The sequence below is a fragment of the Natrix helvetica genome, assembly GCF_964273705.1.
Source record: "Natrix helvetica genome assembly, chromosome: 3".
In the NCBI taxonomy this organism is placed as follows: domain Eukaryota; kingdom Metazoa; phylum Chordata; class Lepidosauria; order Squamata; family Natricidae; genus Natrix; species Natrix helvetica.
This window is the reverse complement of record NC_138549.1, coordinates 59,314,941-59,336,413: the sequence shown is the minus strand read 5'-3', so window position 1 is coordinate 59,336,413 and position 21,473 is coordinate 59,314,941. Positions and strand designations below refer to the sequence as shown.

Sequence of the window (21,473 nt, the reverse complement as noted above, 5' to 3'; positions counted from 1 at the left end):
CACCCTACAACAGGCAGTGGAGGAAGCCAGAGCCGCCAAACTCCGAGCAATCAACAGCTGAGATGCACTGCTACCAGTAATCGCTTGCTCCTCCCCAGAGAACCTGCCTCATCGATGAGCTGGTTCCCCTGGATGACCTAGAGGAGGACCAGGTAGACCGCCTCCGAGCTCTACCCAGAAGGCTGCCACCTCAATCGGCAAATCGCGCAGCTGCAAGCGCCTGTTTGGGCTGTGGGGGCAACAACGCCCGCTCCGTTTGTCCCTTCAAGGCTCCTATTTGCTGCGCGAAGAAGGGCCACCTCGCCCAGGTATGCCGTGCCACCCTGCCACCTGCACCTCAGCCAGAGTACCAGCCACTGCTTCAGCCTTGCGGTCAGCCACCGCCATCGCGCCAATAACAACGCCGCCTGCAGCCGCGGCGTCACCAAGCATTCACCGGATGCCCCTGCAGTGTTGGTCAGCAAGGCATTGGCTGACTCCAAGAAGATCTCCGTATTTCTACTGGTCGAAGGGTCGCCCAGCACATGGAGGTCAACTCGGGATCCTCCCACTCCCTCCTCTCCTGGACCGCACTGACCAAGCTGTGCCCTGCTGTCTCCCGTGACCAGCTGACGCCGCCTGATACGACCCTAAAAGACTACCAGGGGACTCAAATTCCCACCCTGGGCAGTTACTCTGTGTGGGTTGACTATGGGGAGTTCCACGGAAAACTCCCCATCTTGGTGGTAGGGAAGCCATTGCCCGCCCTCCTGGGGCTTGACTGGTTCCCATCTCTGGGCCTGTCCCCATTAGGGATGCATCAAACCTCGGCCACTTCCCCTATCGTGGAGGATGTCATTGCTGACTTCGCTGACATCTTCGACGGTAAGCTGGGGGAATATAAGGGTAACCCTATATCTTTGAATTTGGACCCCCAGGTTGCTTCAATCAGGCTCAAGTGTCGCAGGGTGCCTTTTGCCTTGAAGCCGATGGTCGATGCCGAGATAGACAAGCTGTTGGCGCAGGGAGTCTTGGAGCCCGTCGACCACGCTAAATGGGGGACCCCCATAGTGGTTCCCGTTAAGGCGACGGGTCTATCAGGATCTGCACCGACTATAAGTTGACCATTAACCTCGGCCTCCAGGCAAACCCCTATCCAGTCCCTGTTGTGCAGCATCTGCTCCATTCTTTGGGGCAGGGCTGCATATTTGCCAAACTGGACATGGTGCAGGCCTACCAGCAGCTCCCGGTGGATAACGAGGCCGCCACTGCCCAGACCATTGTCACCTACCGAGGGCCTTTCTGCTGCCACTGGCTTCAATTTGACGTATCCGTTGCCCTGGGGATCTTCCAAAGCCTCATGGAGCATTTGCTCCATGGACTCCCAGGCATCATACCCTACTTCGATAACGTTCTGATCGCTGCCCGCAGTCGATCAGGACTCATTGAAGTTATACGGAAGGTCCTCGAGCGTTTCAGGGACACGGGATTAAAATTAAAGCGCAGCAAATGTTCGTTTGCTGTGCCAAGGGTGGAGTTCCTGGGTTTCTTAATTGATGCCCAGGGCATCCACCCCACCCCTTCCAAAGTAGCTGCCATCCGGAACGCCCCCACGCCCACCTCTAAGACGGAGCTGCAGGCGTTCCTCGGCCTTCTGAATTTTTACTCTCCTTTTCTATCTCATAAGGCATCACTAGCCGAGCCGCTGCATCGGTTGCTCGACCGATCCATGGCTTGGTGCTGGGCCAGCCGTGAGGCGCATGCGTTCATGGCTGTCAAAGCAATACTTACGTCAGCAGCTGTCTTAGTACAATACAGTGGCAAGCTGCCGCTGACGGCATGTGACGCCTCCCCTTTTGGTCTGGGGGCGGTTCTGAGCCATGTACTCCCCAGTGGCTCAGAAGCCCCCATAGCTTTTTATTCCCGGACACTCTCCTCTGCTGAGAGGAACTACAGCCAGATCGACAAGGAGGCTCTGGCTGCTGTGTCTGGGATTAAAATGTTCCATGGCTACTTATATGGACGGCATTTTATGCTGTTCATTGACCACAAGCCTCTCCTTGGGCTTCTGGCCGGTGACCGTCCTACCCCTCCCATTCTCTCTTTTAGGATGACCCGCTGGACGGAATTCCTCGCAGCGTATTCCTATACGCTGCAATACCATCCGGGCAAGCAGCTAGGGCATGCTGATGCCCTCAGCCACTGTCCCCTCCCTACTGCTGACCTCACCCTGTTCCCTCCACGTCCATGCTGTCCATCGCATCCCTGGACCTGCCGCTCATGGCCTCCGATGTGGCGGTCCACTCTCTGGCTGACCCCATCCTTTCTCAAGTTTTCACTTGGGTCCAGAGAGGGTGGCCATTGGGAAAGGTCTCTGAGGAATTCCACCCCTTTAAGACCTGTCAGATGGAGCTCTCCCTCCACAGCGGGTGCTTACTTTGGGGTGACTGAGTCATCGTCCACCCTCCCTTCGCCAACAGGTGCTCCACCGCCTCCATAGGGACCACCCAGGCATAGCTCGCATGAAGGCTTTGGCTCGCAGCGATGTCTGGCGGCCCCGCATGGATGAGGAGATAGCATCTTGGGTAGGCCATTGCCACTCCTGCCAGGTGTCCCGGCCTGCTCCGCCCTCTGTACCTGCCCGGGACTGGGTGATTTCTAGGGGGCCCTGGTCTAGAATCCACCTGGATTTCGTGGGTCCTTTCCATGGGCAGGGCTTCCTCGTGGTCGTGGACGCATATTCCTGTTGGGTGGAGCTCATCCTTATGTCTTCCACTACAGCGGAGAGCACCATGCAGGCTCTGTGGCGCCTCTTTGCGACACATGGGCTGCTGGACACTATCGTGTCTGACAACAGCCCCCAATTTACGTCCACAACCTTCCAGGAGTTTCTGGCCATGCAGGAGATCCGCCGTGCTCCAACCGCCCAGTACCATCCTGCTTGCAATGGCCGGGCAGAGCAAGCTGTCCGCTCGGCCAAAGAGGCATTGGGCAGAATGGACTGGGGCGACTGGCCGGCAAGCGTGGCTGCTTACCTTCTAGGTCAGCACTCCACCCCTTGCCCCTTAACCAATAAAAGCCCCGCCGAGATGCTGATGGGCCACCGCCTGCGAACCACCCTGGATAGGCCGCACCCACTCTATACTGGGCAGCAGCCTTGCAACCTGGGCGCCCCTTCCCGCCTTTTCAGGGAGGGGGACATAGTTTATGCTAGAAACTTTTCTGGGGATCCAAAGTGGGTGCCTGCCACCATCACTACTGTAACCGGCCCCTGCTCTTGCAGGGTCGGATTCCCAGATAGCAGCGAATGGCGGCGCCATGTGAATCAACTGAGGTGCCGCCTTCCACCCGAGGCCTTCTCACAATCAGGCCCCACCTGCCCGGCCACCACCGTCCAGCAGCAGCTCCAAGTTTCGCTTCAACCCATTGTTCCATTGTTACATGGACTTCCGCATGAGGCCTTCCCTCAATCAGGCCTCTCCTACCCAGCTACCGCCTTCCGGCAGCCTGCCCAAGTTCAACTTCCGTCCACGGTTGCACCTTCCATCCATCCTCCGCATGAGGCCTCCACCCAATCAGGCCTCTCCTACCCGGCCACCGCCTACTGGCAGCCACTCCCCGCGTCGCCTCCATCTGTCGCTCCACTACGCCCAGATTTACGAATTCCACTGGATCCGCCTCCGGGGGTAGGCCTCGATGACGTCACCCGGAGCTACACTCCCTTCAGGGAGGAGCTACCACAGGGACCTCTTACCTTGTTGATGGCGCCGCTACAACTGGAGCGTTCTGGGCGTGTCCAATGCCGGCCCACCTACTTAAGTGATTACGCATGCGCTTCGTTTGCACATGCGCCTGCGCTAGGGGGGAAGGAGTGCTAAGTCCTCGACTTACGACTGACAGCCAGCAACAAGCTCAGCCGCGCCTGATTGGCTAAAGTGCAGCTGGATGAACGCGGGCTGTCTAAGTATTTCTATTGGTCGCCCTGCTTGATAGCTCTAGTATAAATAGCTGTCAAGCAGGGCGAGGTGCTGAATTCGTCTGTACATAGTTAGTTATTGTTCTACTGAATAAATATAGCTGTTCTCTTACCTCAGCTGCCTCATGCCTCTTCTGTTAATACCGAATCTAACAAGAAGCACAGCTGGCGGGTCCTTTGCTGTTTCCAGGGCAGTCCCTTGGGCCAGATCTAAGCACCCCTTGAGCAGGATGCAGCCTGCGGGCCTTGAGTTTGACCTCCCTGTGTTAGAGCATCACATCAGCCAGGTGCCTCTTTGCAAAAACCAAAAGTAAGTTGGGTGCTGCTAGGTGAGGAGCAGGCCAAGTCCTGCAAGTCCCTGGGTGGCTGAATGGAGGTAGACCTCACCCTCCAAGCTCTAACAGATCCCGACACACTGATAGCTTCCGCTGCCCAGCTTTATGCTCATTTCGATGACTGAATGTCCAAATTGGGAGCAGACAGAAGCCTGCAGAGATCCGAGGAGCAGGGAGCAGAGCATTAGAGTGCCTTGGGGTGGGGAAGGCCTTGGGAAGCTCAAGTCAGGTGGGCCTGGGCCTATGCTAGACCTTCCTGGGTCTCTACTCCTGAGGCACCTAGGTTCCGCATAATGGCTCATGTATTTGTTTAACGGCCACATCTGGAAGAGTAGGGAGTGGGGGGATCATTAAGTGAGGCTGTCTCATTTACTGTCACAACTCGAAACCATAATGGGGAGACTCCAGTACAGTTGTAAGACAAGGACCTCCTGTATTACTATTATTTTCACAGAACTGTATGAAACCCAACAAACCTCACTCTTTCTTTGTTAGATGCCTGCAGCACCTAAGACTTGTTTCTGCTGGCACAGCACTTGATCAATGTAATTCTCATCAATCACTCTAACTAAAGAACTTTCCGAAAGAGGAAAAAAAAGTTTTTGCACTCTGTATGAAACCCAACAAACCTCACTCTTTCTTTGTTCCTTATTGTAACTTAAAAACAGCTCTGGCTATTAAAAGTTAGGTAGCCCCTCTCCCCGCTATGTCACAGATCACATTGTCCAAGTGGGTGCTCTGTCATCTCCTTGGCAACCAGGTTCAATCTCTGGTTATCACCTGTTGGGATGACCTGTTGGTTCCCAGAAGATATCAAGTTGTTTTGGCTGGTGTGCATTCCAAGCCTCTCTCCCCCATCCCCAAGCTGTGTGGCAGCTTTGGAAATGGAAAGATGGCTGTGACAGACTTGATCCGTTTCAGAGCTGACAATCAGGTGGATAAACAACAAAACTGAAATGCCATGAAACAAATTATTAATATATTCCCATACTTCTTTAGAAATATGACATATTTCATATCCACATCCTAGTCAAAATCCACATCTCCATTAAACATTAAACTCAAAAATACCGTATTTTTCGGAGTATAAGATGCACCAGAATATAAGACGCACCAAGGTTTTGAAGAGGCAAATTTTTAAAAAGCAGGTAAGTAGATAGAGGGAGAGAGAGAGAAATACAGTAGGTAGGTAGGTAGGGCGAGAGAGAAGGTAGGTAGGTAGGTAGATAGGTAGGTAGGGATAGAGAGGGATAGAGAGACAGAAATACAGTAGGTAGGTAGGGAGAGGGGGAGAGAGAGAGAGAAAGAGAGAGAGAGAGAAATACAGTAGGTAGGTAGGGAGAGAGAGAGTAGGTAGGTAGGTAGATATTTCCAGGTATATTTATCCATGTGCTGGAGAAGGAAATCGCTGACAGCCTGCAGCACCTAAGACTTGTTTCTGCTGGCACAGCACTTGATCAATGTAATTCTCATCAATCACTCTAACTAAAGAGCTTTCCGAAAGAGAAAAAAAAAGTTTTTGCACTCTGCAAACTTTCCAAAAACAACCCGTTTTTTGTGAAAATGGGCCTGTTTTTTTTTCAAATAAAAGGCATGAATAGCCTGGGGGGGGGGCTTGCAGAGTGCTCCTTGGGGGGGACACCCAAAAATGAGCAAAAAATGACCCTTTTTGTCAAAGAAATTGCATGCATAGCCTTATGGAAGCTTATAGAGTGCTGCTGGGGGCAGGGGGGGCAAAAAACGGCCCATTTTTTGCTCATTTCTGCCCTCCCCAGCCCCCAGGAGCTCTCTGAAAGCCTCCATAAGGGTATGCACAGCCATTTTGGTGAAGGGGCGGGGCTTCAGGAGGCAAAAAAATGCTCTATTCTGTTGTGTCCTGTGATTGGTCAATGCGTCTGTGCTGGCTCGAGGAAACAGACTAGTATTCCTATTGGTTGTCCGTCTGACAGTTCTGCTATAAAGAGCTGCCAGACGAGAGAGTTCATTAATTCCGTTACTTGTTTCAGTGTTGCTAATAAACCGTTACAGTAACATCGCCTTCGCAGTTAGTGTACTCTTCAAGTAGAAACATAAAATATTCAATGTATAAGATGCACCCAGATTTTCAGCCTCTTTTTTGAGGAAAAAAGATGTGTCTTATACTCTGAAAAATACGGTACTTGGTTAACATTGTTCAAATCATCAAGAGAAATTACATAATGTCCCCCATTTTTGTTTCCTCAAAGCTACTTCAATTCTTCCATTGGCATTCTTCTTTATACACTAACATATATGATGACATTCTTGAGGTATTGGTCATCATTTGTCTGACTTGGCAATCTCATTGGTTCACCCTATGGCTCTGTCTAGCTTATCATCATTCTTTATGCTGTATTTCTTTAGCCCATGGAAGCAATTGTTTTTGTGTCTTATCCTTGGGTTAATTTTATTAACCTTTTTATCCCAGTTTTGGTCCTCTTTCTCCACAGTTCCTTTGCAGACAATCAATTCCTATTTGCGTATTAGACTAAAGTACCTCAGACTCAAAGCCTTGGAACATGAGTTATTTGTTTCAAGAAATATTATTTCTAGAGATCATTCTTATATTTTCTTTACTACCTTTACTGTATTTTCTGTACTTCCTTTCCCATATTTTCAAAAGACATATTATTATGCATATTTTATATAATATATCAAAAGTAATAGCTAGATATAAAGATTAGATGGTGAAAGATGGTGATAATATGCATGTTCTAATGATACTGTTATTGTTATACTGTTGTACTATAAAATGGGGATTAAAATGTTGAACAATTAAATAATGAAGGCTTATATTTTAATACAAATATGCATAAGAATATTGTTACAATTATATAAGTATGATTTAAATAACAAATAATATTAACACTATTCTTATTATTTGTATTCAAATGAATGATACCCAGATGCCTCACTGTTCATGTATTGATATTGATGTATATTCAAAAATAATAATTTTTTTAAAAAAAAGACATAACTACATGAAAACATTATTTTGAACACTTACAGTGGGGCAAAAAAGTATTTAGTCAGCTACCAATTGTGCAAGTTCTCCCACTTAAAAAGATGAGAGAGGCCTGTAATTGGCATCATAGGTAGACCTCAACCATGAGAGACAAAATGTAAAAAAAAAACCCCAAACTATCACATTGGCTGATTTGGAAATAATTTATTTGTAAATTATGGTGGAAAATAAGTATTTGGTCAATATCAAAAGTTCATCTCAATATTTCGTTATATATCCTTTGTTGGCAATGACAGAGGTCAAACATTTTCTGTAAGTCTTCACAAGGTTGGCACACACTGTTGCTAGTATGTTGGCCCATTCCTCCATGCAGATCTCCTCTAGAGCAGTGATGTTTTGGGGCTGTCGCTGGGCAACACGGACTTTCAACTCCCTCCAAAGGTTTTCTATGGGGTTGAGATCTGGAGACTGGCTAGGCCACTCCAGGACCTTGAAATGCTTCTTACGAAGCCACTCCTTCGTTGCCCGGGCGGTATGTTTGGAATCATTGTCATGTTGAAAGACCCAGCCACGTTTCATCTTCAATGCCCTTGCTGATGGAAGGAGGTTTGCACTCAAAATCTCACGATACATGGCCCCATTCATTCTGTCCTGTACACGGATCAGTCGTCCTGGTCCCTTTGCAGAGAAACAGCCCCAAAGCATGATGTTGCCACTCCCATGCTTCACAGTAGGTATGGTGTTCTTTGGATGCAACTCAGCATTCTCTCTCCTCCAAACACGACGAGTTGTGTTTCTACCAAACAGTTCTATTTTAGTTTCATCTGATCATATGACATTCTCCCAATCCTCTTCTGGATCATCCAAATGCTCTCTAGCAAACTTCAGATGGGCCTGGACATGGACTGGCTTAAGCAGGGGGACACGTCTGGCACTGCAGGATCTGAGTCCCTGGCGGCGTAGTGTGTTACTGATGGTAGCCTTTGTTACGTTGGTCCCAGCTCTCTGCAGGTCATTCACTAGGTCCCCCCGTGTGATCCTGGGATTTTTGCTCACCGTTCTTGGGATCATTTTGAGCCCACGGGGTGAGATCTTGCGTGGAGCCCCAGATCGAGGGAGATTATCAGTGGTCTTGTATGTCTTCCATTTTCTAATTATTGCTCCCACAGTTGATTTGTTCACACCAAGCTGCTTGCCTATTGCAGATTCAGTCTTCCCAGCCTGGTGCAGGTCTACAATTTTGTTTCTGGTGTCCTTTGAAAGCTCTTTGGTCTTCACCATAGTGGAGTTTGGAGTGTGACTGTTTGAGGTTGTGGACAGGTGTCTTTTATACTGATAACAAGTTCAAACAGGTGCCATTGATACAAGTAATGAGTGCAGGACAGAGGAGCCTCCTAAAGAAGAAGGTACAGGTCTGTGAGAGCCAGAAATCTTGCTTGTTTGTAGGTGACCAAATACTTATTTTCCACCATAATTTACAAATAAATTCTTTCCAAATCAGCCAATGTGATTGTTTGGTCTTTTTTTTTATATTTTGTCTCTCATAGTTGAGGTCTACCTATGATGCCAATTACAGGCCTCTCTCATCTTTTTAAGTGGGAGAACTTGCACAATTAGTAGTTGACTAAATACTTTTTTGCCCCACTGTATACTCTAAAGATGAGTAAGATTGACTTTGGGCAAAGTCCACCTTTTCTAGATGCCATACTAGGGCCATCAACTTTAGCTAAAATAAATTCTGGACATTCCTCCTGTGTAACAAATGACATGGAATGTACTTTTCTATGTGTGCATACAGATGTGTACATCATTGGTGGGGTCCAGATCCCATTGCAACCAGTATGGTGCAATGGGGCCGGGCGCCCACCACATGCATGCATGCAGCACACTCATGCATACCCACTGCCCGCGACGCTCCAGCTGCTCAGCGGAGCGTCGCACAGGCGCCGTATGGTCCATGCGTGTGCGCAAATCCCCCAGTTGGCTCAAAGGAGAGTGAGCGGGCAGGTGGGCCCTCCGGAGCCCGTACCAGAGCGTACCGGTCATGGTGTATATATACTTGTCAGAAACAATTTTTCTCAATAGCAAAGCCAAAACAAACTATTAATTAAATAAATTTCTGATTTAAATTAATTTCCTATGAATTAATGGAACTTAAAATAATTTGACCCCCCTCTGCATATAGCAACTGTTTTTCTTACTCTCTCACATACAGAAACATATCACACTTAGAATACTGCATCCAGTTTTGCTCATTATTAAAAAAAAGATTCTGGGAGGAGTGCAGCAAAGAACAACAAAGATGATTAGGGAGCTGTAGATTAAAACATGAGAAATGGTTTCAGGAATTGGGTTTGTCTAGTCTACTGAAAAGAATGACTGGAAGTGATATGATAATAGTGTTTCAATATTGGAGGGGCTGCCACAAAGAAGGGAGGCTCAACCTATTTTCCAAAGAATCAAAAAGGCAAGACAAGAAACAATGGATGGAAACTAATCAAGGAGAGAAGTAACCTAGAAGTAAGGAAAATTTCCTAACTGTGAGAACAATTAACCAGTGAAATGGCTTAGCTTCAGATGTTGTAGGTGCTACATCATTCAAGGTTTTTAAGAAGAGACTGGACAATCACTTGTCTGGAATAGTATAGGGCTGTGATGCGAACCTATGGCATGCGTGTCACAGGTGGCACACGGAGCCATTTCTGAGGGCACATGAGGTGTTGTCCTGTCAGCTTCAGTGCGCATGTGTGCGCTGCTCAGCTCATTTCCGGTCTTGATTTTCAGCCGTTTTTCGCCCTCCGAAGGCTTCCCTGAAGCGTAGTGAGGATGACAAACTACCCAACGCGCAAACCGGAAGGGAGCTGAAGCCTCTGGAGGGAGAAAAACAGCCCAATGGACAACCCGGAAGTATGTTCCTGAACTTCAGTTAGTGCGTTGGGCTGTTTTTGCTCTCCCCAGGCTCCTAGAAAGTCTTGGGAGCCTGGGGAGGGTGAAAAACGGGGCTACCGGGCCCACTGGAAGTCGGGAAATGGGCAGTTTCCAGCCTCTGGAGGGCCTCTGGGGGGTGGGGGAGGCCATTTTCGCCCTCCTCAGGGTCCAAGAAAGCTGTGCGTGCATGCACGGGGCAGCCGAGGATGTGTGTGTCACGTGCACATGGACAGGGGGCATGGCGCAGAGGGCATTAAATTATGGGTGGGCATTCGAGCGTGTGTGATAGCGTGCCCGTGCTTTTGGCACCCGAGGCAAAAAAGGTTTGCCATCACTGGTATAGGATCTTCTGCTTGAGCAGGGGGTTGGACTAGAAGACATCCAATTTCTGTTCCAACTCTTTTATTCTGTTATTCTTTCTTCTGGTCAGCAAAATAGCAGAAGGCGTGAGGGAGCAGAGAAGACTGGATATGGGGTAAAGAGAAGAGCTAATAGCACTGGGAAAGGAAGAAACAGAAAGATTGGACTGGGATGAGTGGGAGAATGTAAATACAGAAAGAAAGAAAGAAAGAAAGAAAGAAAGAAAGAAAGAAAGAAAGAAAGAAAGAAAGAAAGAAAGAAAGAAAGAAAGAAAGAAAGAAAGAAAGAAAAGAAAAGAAAGAGAAAACCTGCCCAAGCATTACCAAAAGGATTAAAATAATTAAACAATCAACAGGGATGAACCCAATTGGTGGCCGACAGATAATCTTCAAAGGCTTTCATGCTTTTCAGCTGCAGAGAATGCAGTCATTGGCTCCTATTCAGCAATATTTTCCATTCTCAGTGAATATGATATAACCACCTTCCCAGAACAATGTAGCTATGAAAATGCTTGTTCTTTAGTAATACTGTCTCAAGGACATTCATTTCCTTAGGAGTTTTATAAATGTTATGTCACTCAGTGAAGCATCTGTCCTGCTTATACGCAGCTCTCTTTTACAGAAGAAGGAGTGGGACTGGGATGACATCAAGCTACTGGTGATGCATGACCCAATCTACAGGTAAGAGATGCGAGTAAGCAAAGCATGGGTTAGCAGCCTCAGTATTGGCCCCTGGGAAAAAGAAAAGTTAACTAGCAGTGTTCATATTATAGGCAAGTCTCCAATGACTTAAACAAGGTTCTATTTTGCAGACAGGTCTATTGAGAGCAATATCAATAGTACTGGGACTTATATACTGCTTCATGAACAAACAAAATGTGAAAAAGCTATGATATTTATGTAGTTACTTACCAAGCACATCTAACTTATGTTAAAGTAACCAAAATATCTTTACAATCTCCAAGGTCCTTTTGAGTACCCGTTTGGAAATTGAAAGTTCAAAAATTTGACACACCCTACCACTTCATAGTGCTTTATAGAACTCTCTAAGTGGTTTACAGAGTCAGCATATTACACCCAACAATCTGGGTCCTCATTTTATCGACCTCAAAAGGATGGAAGGCTGAGTCAACCTTGAGCCAGTCAGAATTAAACTCCTGGCTCTGTGGGCAGAGTTAGCTTATAAGACTGCATTTTAATCACTATAGCTCTGAAAAAAGGTATAAACTGCTGGTAGAAAACTGATCTTTACGTGGGTTTGTCTCTCTTTCCCCAGGTCATTTTGTTCCAGGTTGTAGGATATTTGGACTCTGCACACAGTCCAGAATGAATCCAGATTGGGACCTAAAATCAAGCTAGCACTTGGCAGAGGTTTTTAGGTCTTGATGTGACAGTGACGGCACTTTGAATGATAGTGTCTATTTCAGACTTCCCTTTTCACCAGTCCAACTTCATGTTTTAGTACATGAGCACTGTACATGCAGAAGTATTTGTAGGAGAATTAATAATCTTTTGGATGGAATTCTAGAATTCATATTATAATTCTATCATGCTGCAGCTATAACTTGCATGACAGAAAATATTAATTGGTAACTGACCATATGCATTTTAAGAGTCAATCTAAACAGAAAGCATTGGAATATTATTACAGTGTATTAATCATATTAGCAGGTGGTAATAACATACCCTGATTAATAAAGTATCTGGTTAAAAAAATAACGTGTAAATGATAGACTAAAGGAAAGGAATAAATTGCAAAATGGTAATAATGGAAAGATATGATTACATTTGCCAGTATTAATGAGACAATCAATGAGAATCCATACCTTGTCTTGGCTTGCTTTTCTCCAAGACAGTGACAGAATAGCCTGTTTCCTATGTGGCATGTATTATTGCATATATATTTCTGCTATTTTTGCAGGATATTTTATGTGTCCCACGATTCCCAAGATCTGAAGATCTTCAGTTATATTGCAAGGGATGGCTCCAGTAACACCTTCCGCTGTAATGTTTTCAAGTCCAAGAAAAAGGTATGTTGCAAATTGACAAGATACAAGCTTAGGGCCTCTTATAAATCCCTCTAATAACTGAAGGTTATTAGAGTTTGTATCTCTATTTACATGGAGTCTATTTACATGGGAATTGTAAACAGGTTTTCAGTATTTTCCTCTCATTAGGTAAAGGGGATTAGGTGTTATGGGGAAGGAGCTTCTTTGTATTCTCTAAACAAAATATTTACTTATGCTCTGTGTTGATGGTACTTGAAATAATGCATTTCCTCCAGCATCTTTCCTCAACAACTGGTCAAGTAGCTAATAAAAAGATGTCTGGAAACAGGTCAAAAAGTGAAAGTCCTGACAAGATGGAGGATTCATACACTGTTCTCTTACAGAGCAATGAATTAAAATGGTGGCAGCAAAGGGAGCAGTATCAGATCACGGGGAGAAAAGTTACTAAATTAAGTGGGAAAGTATAAGGAGAGGGGGGAAATGGAGAATAAAAGAGCAGAAAGTTAAATAAAGAAGATAGATGGTATAAAGGAAAAGAAGAAATTGGGGCAAGGAGGAAAACTCCAGCAAAATAGCAGTGCAGCAAATGAAAGAGAATAAATCTCACTCAGGAGCCCAACTGAGCAGCTCAATGCTAGAAAAGAGGCAACAGAGTAGTGAACCAGCAGTTGAACAGTGAACAAGAATGGAGGATGTTGGAGGCAGCAAACCGGTGGATTATAGTATATTCGGTAATTGCCTAGACCCATACTCCAATCTAGGCTGTCCGGCTTGAGGGGGCAGCCAGGCATCCCAGGGGCCTAGCAAACTAGAGGCATCCCAATTACCACAGCCCTCCCACTGTGAACTTTCAGCCTGGCATCTCTCCCCAGTGACCTGCCCCAGGTGGCGGTCTTGATCAACATTGCCTCCCCAGAAAGATCAGCAGATCACTACCACCCGCTCCTGCTAGCCTGGCAGTCCTTCCCAGTGGCCCATGTGGTGGAGTACAAAGGGCCTGGAGCAACCATCCAACCAAGGGAAATGGTGGCTGAGAAATCAGTGGTGGCAGAATGGGTAAGAGGAGAAACGCAGCAGCAGAATCGGAGGAGGGGAGAAATGCAACAGCAGAATCAGTTGAGGGGAGATCATGCTGTTTCCCTGGAAAAAAGACCTATCCTGAAAATAAGCCCTAGCCCGATTTTTACACCTGCGCCTAATATAACCCCTACCCCCCAAATAAGCCCCAGTTAAACCCTGTCCACTCCATCTCACCATCTGGTTGCTTGCAGCCGCAGTGGGGCAAGAGGACACGCGGCACCACCACAAGGTGACGTGAGGCGAGACAAGTGGCAGGGGGAGCTGCCATGACCCCTGTACATGCGCACCTCAGTGCCCCCGCAGCCAGGCCACTCCTTGCTCTGTGACCTTCCCAAGCCCATTCAATGACCCGGCTGCCCAGCCTGTCATTTCCCTCCTGTGCCAGACTGCCATGCTATGGAGGATGGGTGGGTGACACTTGGTCCCCTTACCTGCTTCCCCCTCCATTGTTTCAGAGCCAAGGGGGAATAATGGCGAAAGGCCTCCGTCGCTGCTGTGCATCAGCTGTGGTTGCCAGAGTAGGGGCGTTCTTCACCCACCCACCCCACTGCCACCACCCCACAGATCACCTGCCCAGGAGCTGCTACCTCCTCCCCCTGCTGCTTCAGTCCTGCGGCACCATCTTGCACTGCCTCGGCCCTTTCTGCTGTTTCAAACGTGACAGCTCAGGAGGCCTGCAGCTCTGCCACTGCATTTCAATAGATGCCAGCCTATACAACTTTTCTCTATATGCAGTTGACATTGTCATTTTATAACTTTGAGACCACAATTTCTGCCATTTCTCTAAATCTATTCCATACCCAAAGTTTTTCCCCCAAGCTATCATAGTTTCTTTAACTTGTTCCTCTTGTAATTTAGCTTCTAATAAATATCCATATAGTTTTTAATTACTTTTTCATCAGTACCTGTTAAAATTTTATCTAACTCAGTCATTTCATTGTAAAGACTTTTTGATTTTCTATCTTCATTATATCTAGATTGTATCTGTACGTACGAATACCAATTCATTTCTATTCCTTCTTGTTTCAACTCTTGAATAGATTTGAGTTCACCCTCTGTATTCAATATTTCAACATATCTAACTGTTTGTTCCTTTTTATATATTATTGGATATGAAAATGCTTCAATAGTTGATATCCAGGCTGGAGTTTTTAAGTAGTGTAATCTTTTAATCTTTTCCCAGTTTAATAACAAGGCCTCCCTTATATAATATCTTCTAAAATAACCATGTGCTTTAGTTCCCTTATACCGTAAAAAAGCATGCCATCCCAACAGTAAATCATGACCCTCTACATTCAATAATCTAGAGTTTTTTAGTGTTACCCACTCCTTAATCCACATCAGATTTGTTGCTTGATAATATAACCAATCAGGTAAGCCCGATCCTCCTCTTGTTCTAGCATCTTGTAACAATTTAAGTTTTATTCTTGCTTTTTTCCCTTGCCAAATAAACTTCAAGACTATTTTATTTAGATCTTCAAAAAAGTCCTTGCCCAATCTGATTGAAATTGTCTGGAACAGGTATAGGATTCTGGGTAAAATGTTCATTTTAATTGTAGAGATTCTTCCTATCATTGATAGTTGTAGGTTTTCCCATTTCATCACGTCAGTCGCAATTTGTTTTAGTCTAGTATAATTGTCCTCCTTGAGAGTGCTATATCTAGCTGATAAGTATATCCCCAAATATTTAACCTTGCTTGTAATTTGAATCTGCAAAGCTTCTGCCAACTTTTCCTTTCGTCTTGATGATATGTTCTTTGTCAAAATCTTTGTTTTGTCTTTATTTATTTTCAAGCCTGCTACTTTTCCGTACTCCTCTATTCTTTCTAACAATTTGGGTGCTGTCTCTAGTGGGTCTTCAAGAATAAAAACCAAATCATCTGCAAACGCTTGTAGCTTGTATTCTTCTTTAATTTTCATTCCTTTTATTTCTTCTTCTTCTCTAATCTTTCTATTTAAGACTTCTAATGTTAAGACAAAAAGTAACGGTGATAATGGACAACTTGTCTCGTACCTTTCTTTATTTCAATAGAATCTGTCAATTCTCCATTTACCATTATCTTTGCTGTTTGTTTATGGTATACCATTTGGATGGTTTGGATAAATTTCTCATCAAAATTCATCTCTTCCAATTGTTAAAAACATGAATTGCCAATTCACGTTGTCAAAAGCCTTCTGTGCGTCAAGAAACATCAAAGCCATTTGTTTTTCGGATGGGCCGCATAGTATTCCAAAATATTCAAAATCATTCTCATATTGTCTTTAATTTGCCTCTTTGGTAAAAAAAAACCATTTTGATCAGAGTGGATAAAGCTATTTAGGTACTTTTTGAGTCTCTCTGCTAGTATAGATGCAAATAACTTGTAATCTGAATTTAATAAAGATATTGGTCTATAGTTCTTGGTTTGTGTTAGATCAGTCTCCTCTGTAGGTAGCAATACAATGTATGCTTCTGACCATAATTTAGATATTCTGTTCTCTAATATCACTTCATTCATAACTTCTAATAGTGGGAGAGACAAGGTTTCTTCAAATGTTTTGTAGAATTCCGCTGCTAATCCACCTGGACCTGGGGCTTTTCCATTATTTTGTTTTTTAAGTGCTTCCGTTAGCTCCATCATTGCTATTTTGCTTTCCAACATTATTCTAGTTTCATCTGATATCTGGGGAAGATTAGTGTCCTGTAAATACTTTTTGACTCCTCCCTCTTCCATTTTCTCTTGTTGATAGAGCTTAGCATAGTAATCTTGTATAAATTTCTTTTTCTCAGCATTTCCATAATGAATTGCTCATCTCTTAATTGGAATATTTTCTTTGCTACTCTCTCTCTTTTTAATTTATATGGCAACCATCTACCTGGTTTGTTTTCATTTTCAAAATAATTCTGTTTAGTGCCTCTGATTTTTTGTGCCAGTTCTTCCTTTTCCAGTAGATCCATTTTATGTTTAATTGTATCCATTTTTATTTTAACATCTTTTTTTTGTGGCGATCTTTGTAGCTCTTTTTCCAGTTTTTTATAATCGTTGTCTAGGGCTTTATGCGTTTGTCTTTTCTTTGAATTTCTCTTCCTTGTGTTGTCTATTATCAGACCTCTAATAACAGCCTTCATTGTGTCCCAAAGATTCTGCATTGATGTGTCTTCTTTTCTATTTTCTTTAAAGAAAAAAGCCAATTCTTTTTCCATTTTCTGTACAAAGTCTTTTTCTTTCAATATGATATTATTTAATGTCCATCTAGATCTTGTCTTTTGGCCTTTCCATTTAATTGTAATTGGATTATGATCCGCCCATGTGCTTGTTTCAATCTCAATTTCTTGTACATTGCAAATTAATTCTGTTGAGGCCCATATCATATCAATTCTGGAAAATGATGAATGTCTATTTGAATAAAAAGTATATTGTTCTTTTGTAGTATTTCTTTCTCTCCATATGTCTTTTAAGTTTATTTCATCTATCATCCTAAAGAAGGATTTCGGAAGCAGTTTTCTATTTAACTTTGTTGTTTTGTGTGTTTTATAGTCCATGTTCTGGTTTACAACGCTATTAAAGTCTCCCATCATACAAATATCAACATATTCCAAATCCGAGATTCTTTGTGCAGTTTTTTATAAAATTCATCTTGCTTTTCATTAGGAGCATAGATTCCAATTAAGAGTATTTTTTTAATATTATCCATGATTTCCACCATCAAAATTCTTCCCTCTTCATCTGCATAAATTAATTTCGCTGGAATGTTATCTTTGATATAGAAGATCACTCCTCTTTCTTACAATTCGCCAGTGTAGTAAATATTTTCCCAAGCTTTGGTTGTGTTAGTAAGTGTTCATGTCTCTTTTGAATATGCACTTCTTGTAGGCAGATTATGTCGAATTTTAGTTTTTCCTGTGTACCGATTGGAGTGTCCAAGCAATGGGTTAATTCAGTCTGGTTGCTCTTGGACTGAGGAACTTTTTTTTCCTTTGACCACACCTCCTCGTGTGGCCACTCCCCAGAAGTTTTCCTCAGTCAAGCCCGTTCGGATGTAATAGCTTGAGTTCCAGCTGAATTAATCCCTTTTTTGGCTTGGACTCTCCATAATTCATTTTATTTTTTCCTAAATTCTTCCCTCTACTTTACTACAAGTCGTGCTTTGTTGTTGTGTCTTTCTTCCAGCAGTTTCGTTCTCCTAGAGGCCAGGAGGTAAGCGTGAAGGGGGGGTGCTCCTCAGCCGCGCCGCCTTGGACGGCTTCGGAGACCTGCCGCTTGCCTTTTAAATAGGCGCGGCAAGAGCAGCGAGGTCTCTGTACTCCTCAGCCCCTCGTTTATTGTTTTGCCACAGTTTTTTTGGTCCCCGGCCTGCCTCCAGACCTCAGCCGCCGCGGAGGAGCGTGCAACCACCGTTCCAACATGCAGTCGCCGCTTTCGCCTCCCTTCGCCTCCACGCTGTAGCGGTGGCCATTTTGGGCATGAAAAAATCGCTCCCTTTTGGCAACGGCCATTCTGCTCAGCCACGCTACTTCAGGAGACCGCTGGGGAGTTGGGAGGGGCTGGCAAGGGTCTCCAGGCCGGCCCACCAACCTCCTTTCCCCTTTTATAAGCGGCGCTGGCTCCCGGGCCATTTAATGGCCATCGCACCGGCACAGGGAGGGAGCTTTCTAACATGCAGGCCACCACCATTTTTTCTCTTAGCCCTGTTCCTCCCTGATTCTCCTGAGGGGCCTTGCACTTGGGTGCAGGCCCCAACCACCTCTGGGGCCTATGACTGGTGTTCTTTTGCATTGGGCTTTTTCCTTTTCCTATGTCAGCCAGACTGCAATTTTTTTCTCTGTATTTAACATTGTGCAAGCACTAATTTTCTCGGTCTTTTGTTCTCTCTCCAGCTCAGCCAGTCATCGCCTCAGGCTCTTCAGCTTTGTCATAGCCTTGCACCATCTTGCGTGGTCATTGACTATGGAACTGCCCAGCCCCCCAGATTCCCAGGATACTAGACCAGGTCTCTCCCAGGCCCCTAGTAAGGGATCCTCCTCATCAGGGAGTGGGGGAGTGGGCAAAGGCAGGGGGCAGCACTGGGAAACATCGTTCCAAAGCCCCTTCCGCGGCAGAGGCCAAGGATGCCGAAAGGTGCCAATGGGCTCTTGATAAGCAATTCGAAAAGGCACGGCGCCAGGCAGGCAGGGAGCCATCCCACTATGATCTTCCCCTGTCTCGGGATGATCCCCTGGTCTTGATGTCCGAGGAGGTGGAGTCTCAGGATCTGTCCCCAAACAGGTCACTGGAAGAACCAGCTTCCCCAGCCCCCTCTTGGTCTTATGAGCAGGCCCCTCCCCCAAGGGACCCGTGCCAGGATGACATGGCCGAGGATGCCCCCCCTCTCCTGGAGGAGGTTCTGGACCCCGAGTCCGACCAGGAACCTGACTTGTCAGCTCACATGCAAGTGGTAGTGGCCCATGCCATTGCCAAGGGCATCGCTGATGGCATGAAAACACGTAATCAGCCCTCAGCGGCACCCAGGGCTGCTAGGCCCGACCAGGCTGCTCCTCCTCCGGCCAAGCGGGTCCGCCACCCCTCCCTGGAATCCTCTGTGGTCAGTGAGGCCTCCGCCCTCGAGGACCCTGACCAGGAGGGTCAGGAGCTGTCGGAGGACAAGGACCTCCCTCCTGATGCCCCTGCCTTCGTGGGGCTCTTTAAGCCTAGCCTCTTTAAGTCAGTCCTCCACAAGGCCAAGGTAGCTACTAAAGTGGGGATCAAACCCAAACCGGCTCAGCCTGCGCCGGAGTTGACCCCTGTCAACCCTAACGCAATCATGTTCGATGTACCCACTACCCAACAGGAGCTGGTACCGGTCCCTGGATTGTTCCTTGACCTCATTCAATGTCAGTGGGCCCAGCCAGCTACGATGTCCTCTCCCAGCGGAGTGGACAAGAAACTTTATTCTATGGAGCCCGCCCTGGAGGACCTCTTGGTCCTGCCAACCGTGGACCCGCCCATTGCTGCCCTCACCTCCAATTCTTCCCTTCCCGCAGACCTATTGACCTCCGTGCTGTACCTGGGCCTGAAACCCGACCGAAATGGATCCAGGTAGACAGCTTCATCCAGGTACTGGGGAAGCTGACGTGCTACCACACTCGACAACCTTCGCTACAAAGCGAAGGTTGGAGACCGGACGATAGTTGGCTAAAGAAGCTGGGTCCAGGGAAGGCTTCTTGAGGAGGGGCCTCACCACCGCCTCCTGCAAGGCGGTGGGAAAGAACCCCTCTCTCAATGAAGCGTTGGTAATCGCCTGGAGCCAGCCTCGTGTCACCTCCCGGGAAGCCGAAACAAACCAAGAGGGACACGGGTCCAGCACACAAGTGGCAGCACTGAGTCTCCCCATAATCCTGTCCATGCCTTCAGGGGTCACAGGGTCAAACCCATCCCAGATAGTCTCCTCAAGATTCATCCCCGTCGGCTCGCCCGACTCTACCCAGTCAGAGTCCAAGCCTGTCCGGATCTGAGCGATTTTATCCTGCAGATACTGAACAAATTCTTCAGCCCTACCTTGCAGGGGTAGGCAGCAGTTCGGCTTCCACAAGTACAATCGCAATGGGGCCTCCAGCAGGCAGTTCCGCAAGTCCAAGTGACTGCCCAAACTCATCGCCCATAGGAGGTCGGCTACAGCTCTTTGCTTCCCATTGGGCTCAGACCACGGAGGACGCCTGGGTCCTCCAGATTGTCCGGAAGGGCCTCTCCCTGGAATTCCTGTCCCTTCCACCCCGGAACTTCATCCTGTGTCCCACTCCAGCCTGTCCTCTGAAAAGGGAACGCATGAATCAGGAAGTCAACCCCCTCTTGGAGATAAATGCCATAGAACCGGTGCCCCCCGACCAGGAGGGGAGGGGATTCTACTCCATCCTCTTCCTGATCCCCCAAAATTCTGGGGGGTGGAGGGCCATCTTGGACCTCAAGAACCTAAACAGGCACATTGCCTATCGGAGGTTCAAGATGCAGTCCCTCCAGACCATCCTTGTGGGGATCTGTCAGGGGGACCTCCTCACCTCTATAGATCTGAAGGAGGCCTATCTTCACATCCCCATCTGCTCCCAGCACAGGAAGTTGCTGCGCTTCTTCTACGCCGGCCGGCACTTCCAATACCGGGCTCTCCCGTTTGGCCTATCGTCGGCACCCAGGACCTTCACCAAGGTCCTGGCGGTTGTGGCGGCCCAGCTCAGGCGCAGGCCCATAAGGCTGCAGTGCTACCCGGATGACATCCTCATTCAGTCGTCGTCCAGACAGCAGGCCTTGCGGGACCTCCGCGTCACCATGAGGTCCCTCAGGAGTCACGGCTTCTCCCTAAACCTAGAAAAGAGCCATCTTGTTCCCACCGCCAGACTCGTTCACTTGGGGGCGGTGATAGATACCACCTTGTGCAGGGTGTTCCTCTCCCAAGACAGGTTGGAGGGCCTGAAGTCCATGACCCACAAGGTGATGCACGCGAGGCAAGCTCCAGTGGTCCTCCTTTCGCAGCTGCTGGGGAAGATGATTTCCTGCATCTCGATCGTCCCCTGGGCCCGGCTACACTCCAGGGCACTGCAATGGCTGCTGCTACCGCACCAGAGGGCTTCCAGGAGCAACTCGCCCATGCTGGTACGCGTCCCCCCACAGGTGAAGAGGTCTCTGCGTTGATGGGTGTCTCTGGCGCTTCTCAAGGGCCACCTCTTCAAGGAGCCTGAGCGTTTGGTCATCACCACAGACGCCAGCCTCGCCGGCTGGGGGCCACACATAGGTCACCTCGTCATTCAAGGCAAGTGGTCCCCAACAGAGGCGACATACAGCATAAGCCTTCTGGAGTTGCGGGCTGCACGCCTGG

The 21,473-nt window shown here is 46.9% G+C and overlaps 1 protein-coding gene across 1 annotated transcript in view; it reads left to right on the top strand.

Moving 5' to 3' along the window:
* The window catches only part of LOC309388801 (carboxyl-terminal PDZ ligand of neuronal nitric oxide synthase protein-like), a 140,990-nt gene that overhangs the window by 43,019 nt on the left and 76,498 nt on the right, over window positions 1-21,473 (top strand). The window contains 3 exon segments of the mRNA XM_081946444.1: window positions 11,170-11,174; window positions 11,176-11,241; window positions 12,482-12,590. Coding sequence (XP_081802570.1) covers window positions 11,170-11,174; window positions 11,176-11,241; window positions 12,482-12,590 — 180 coding nt within the window.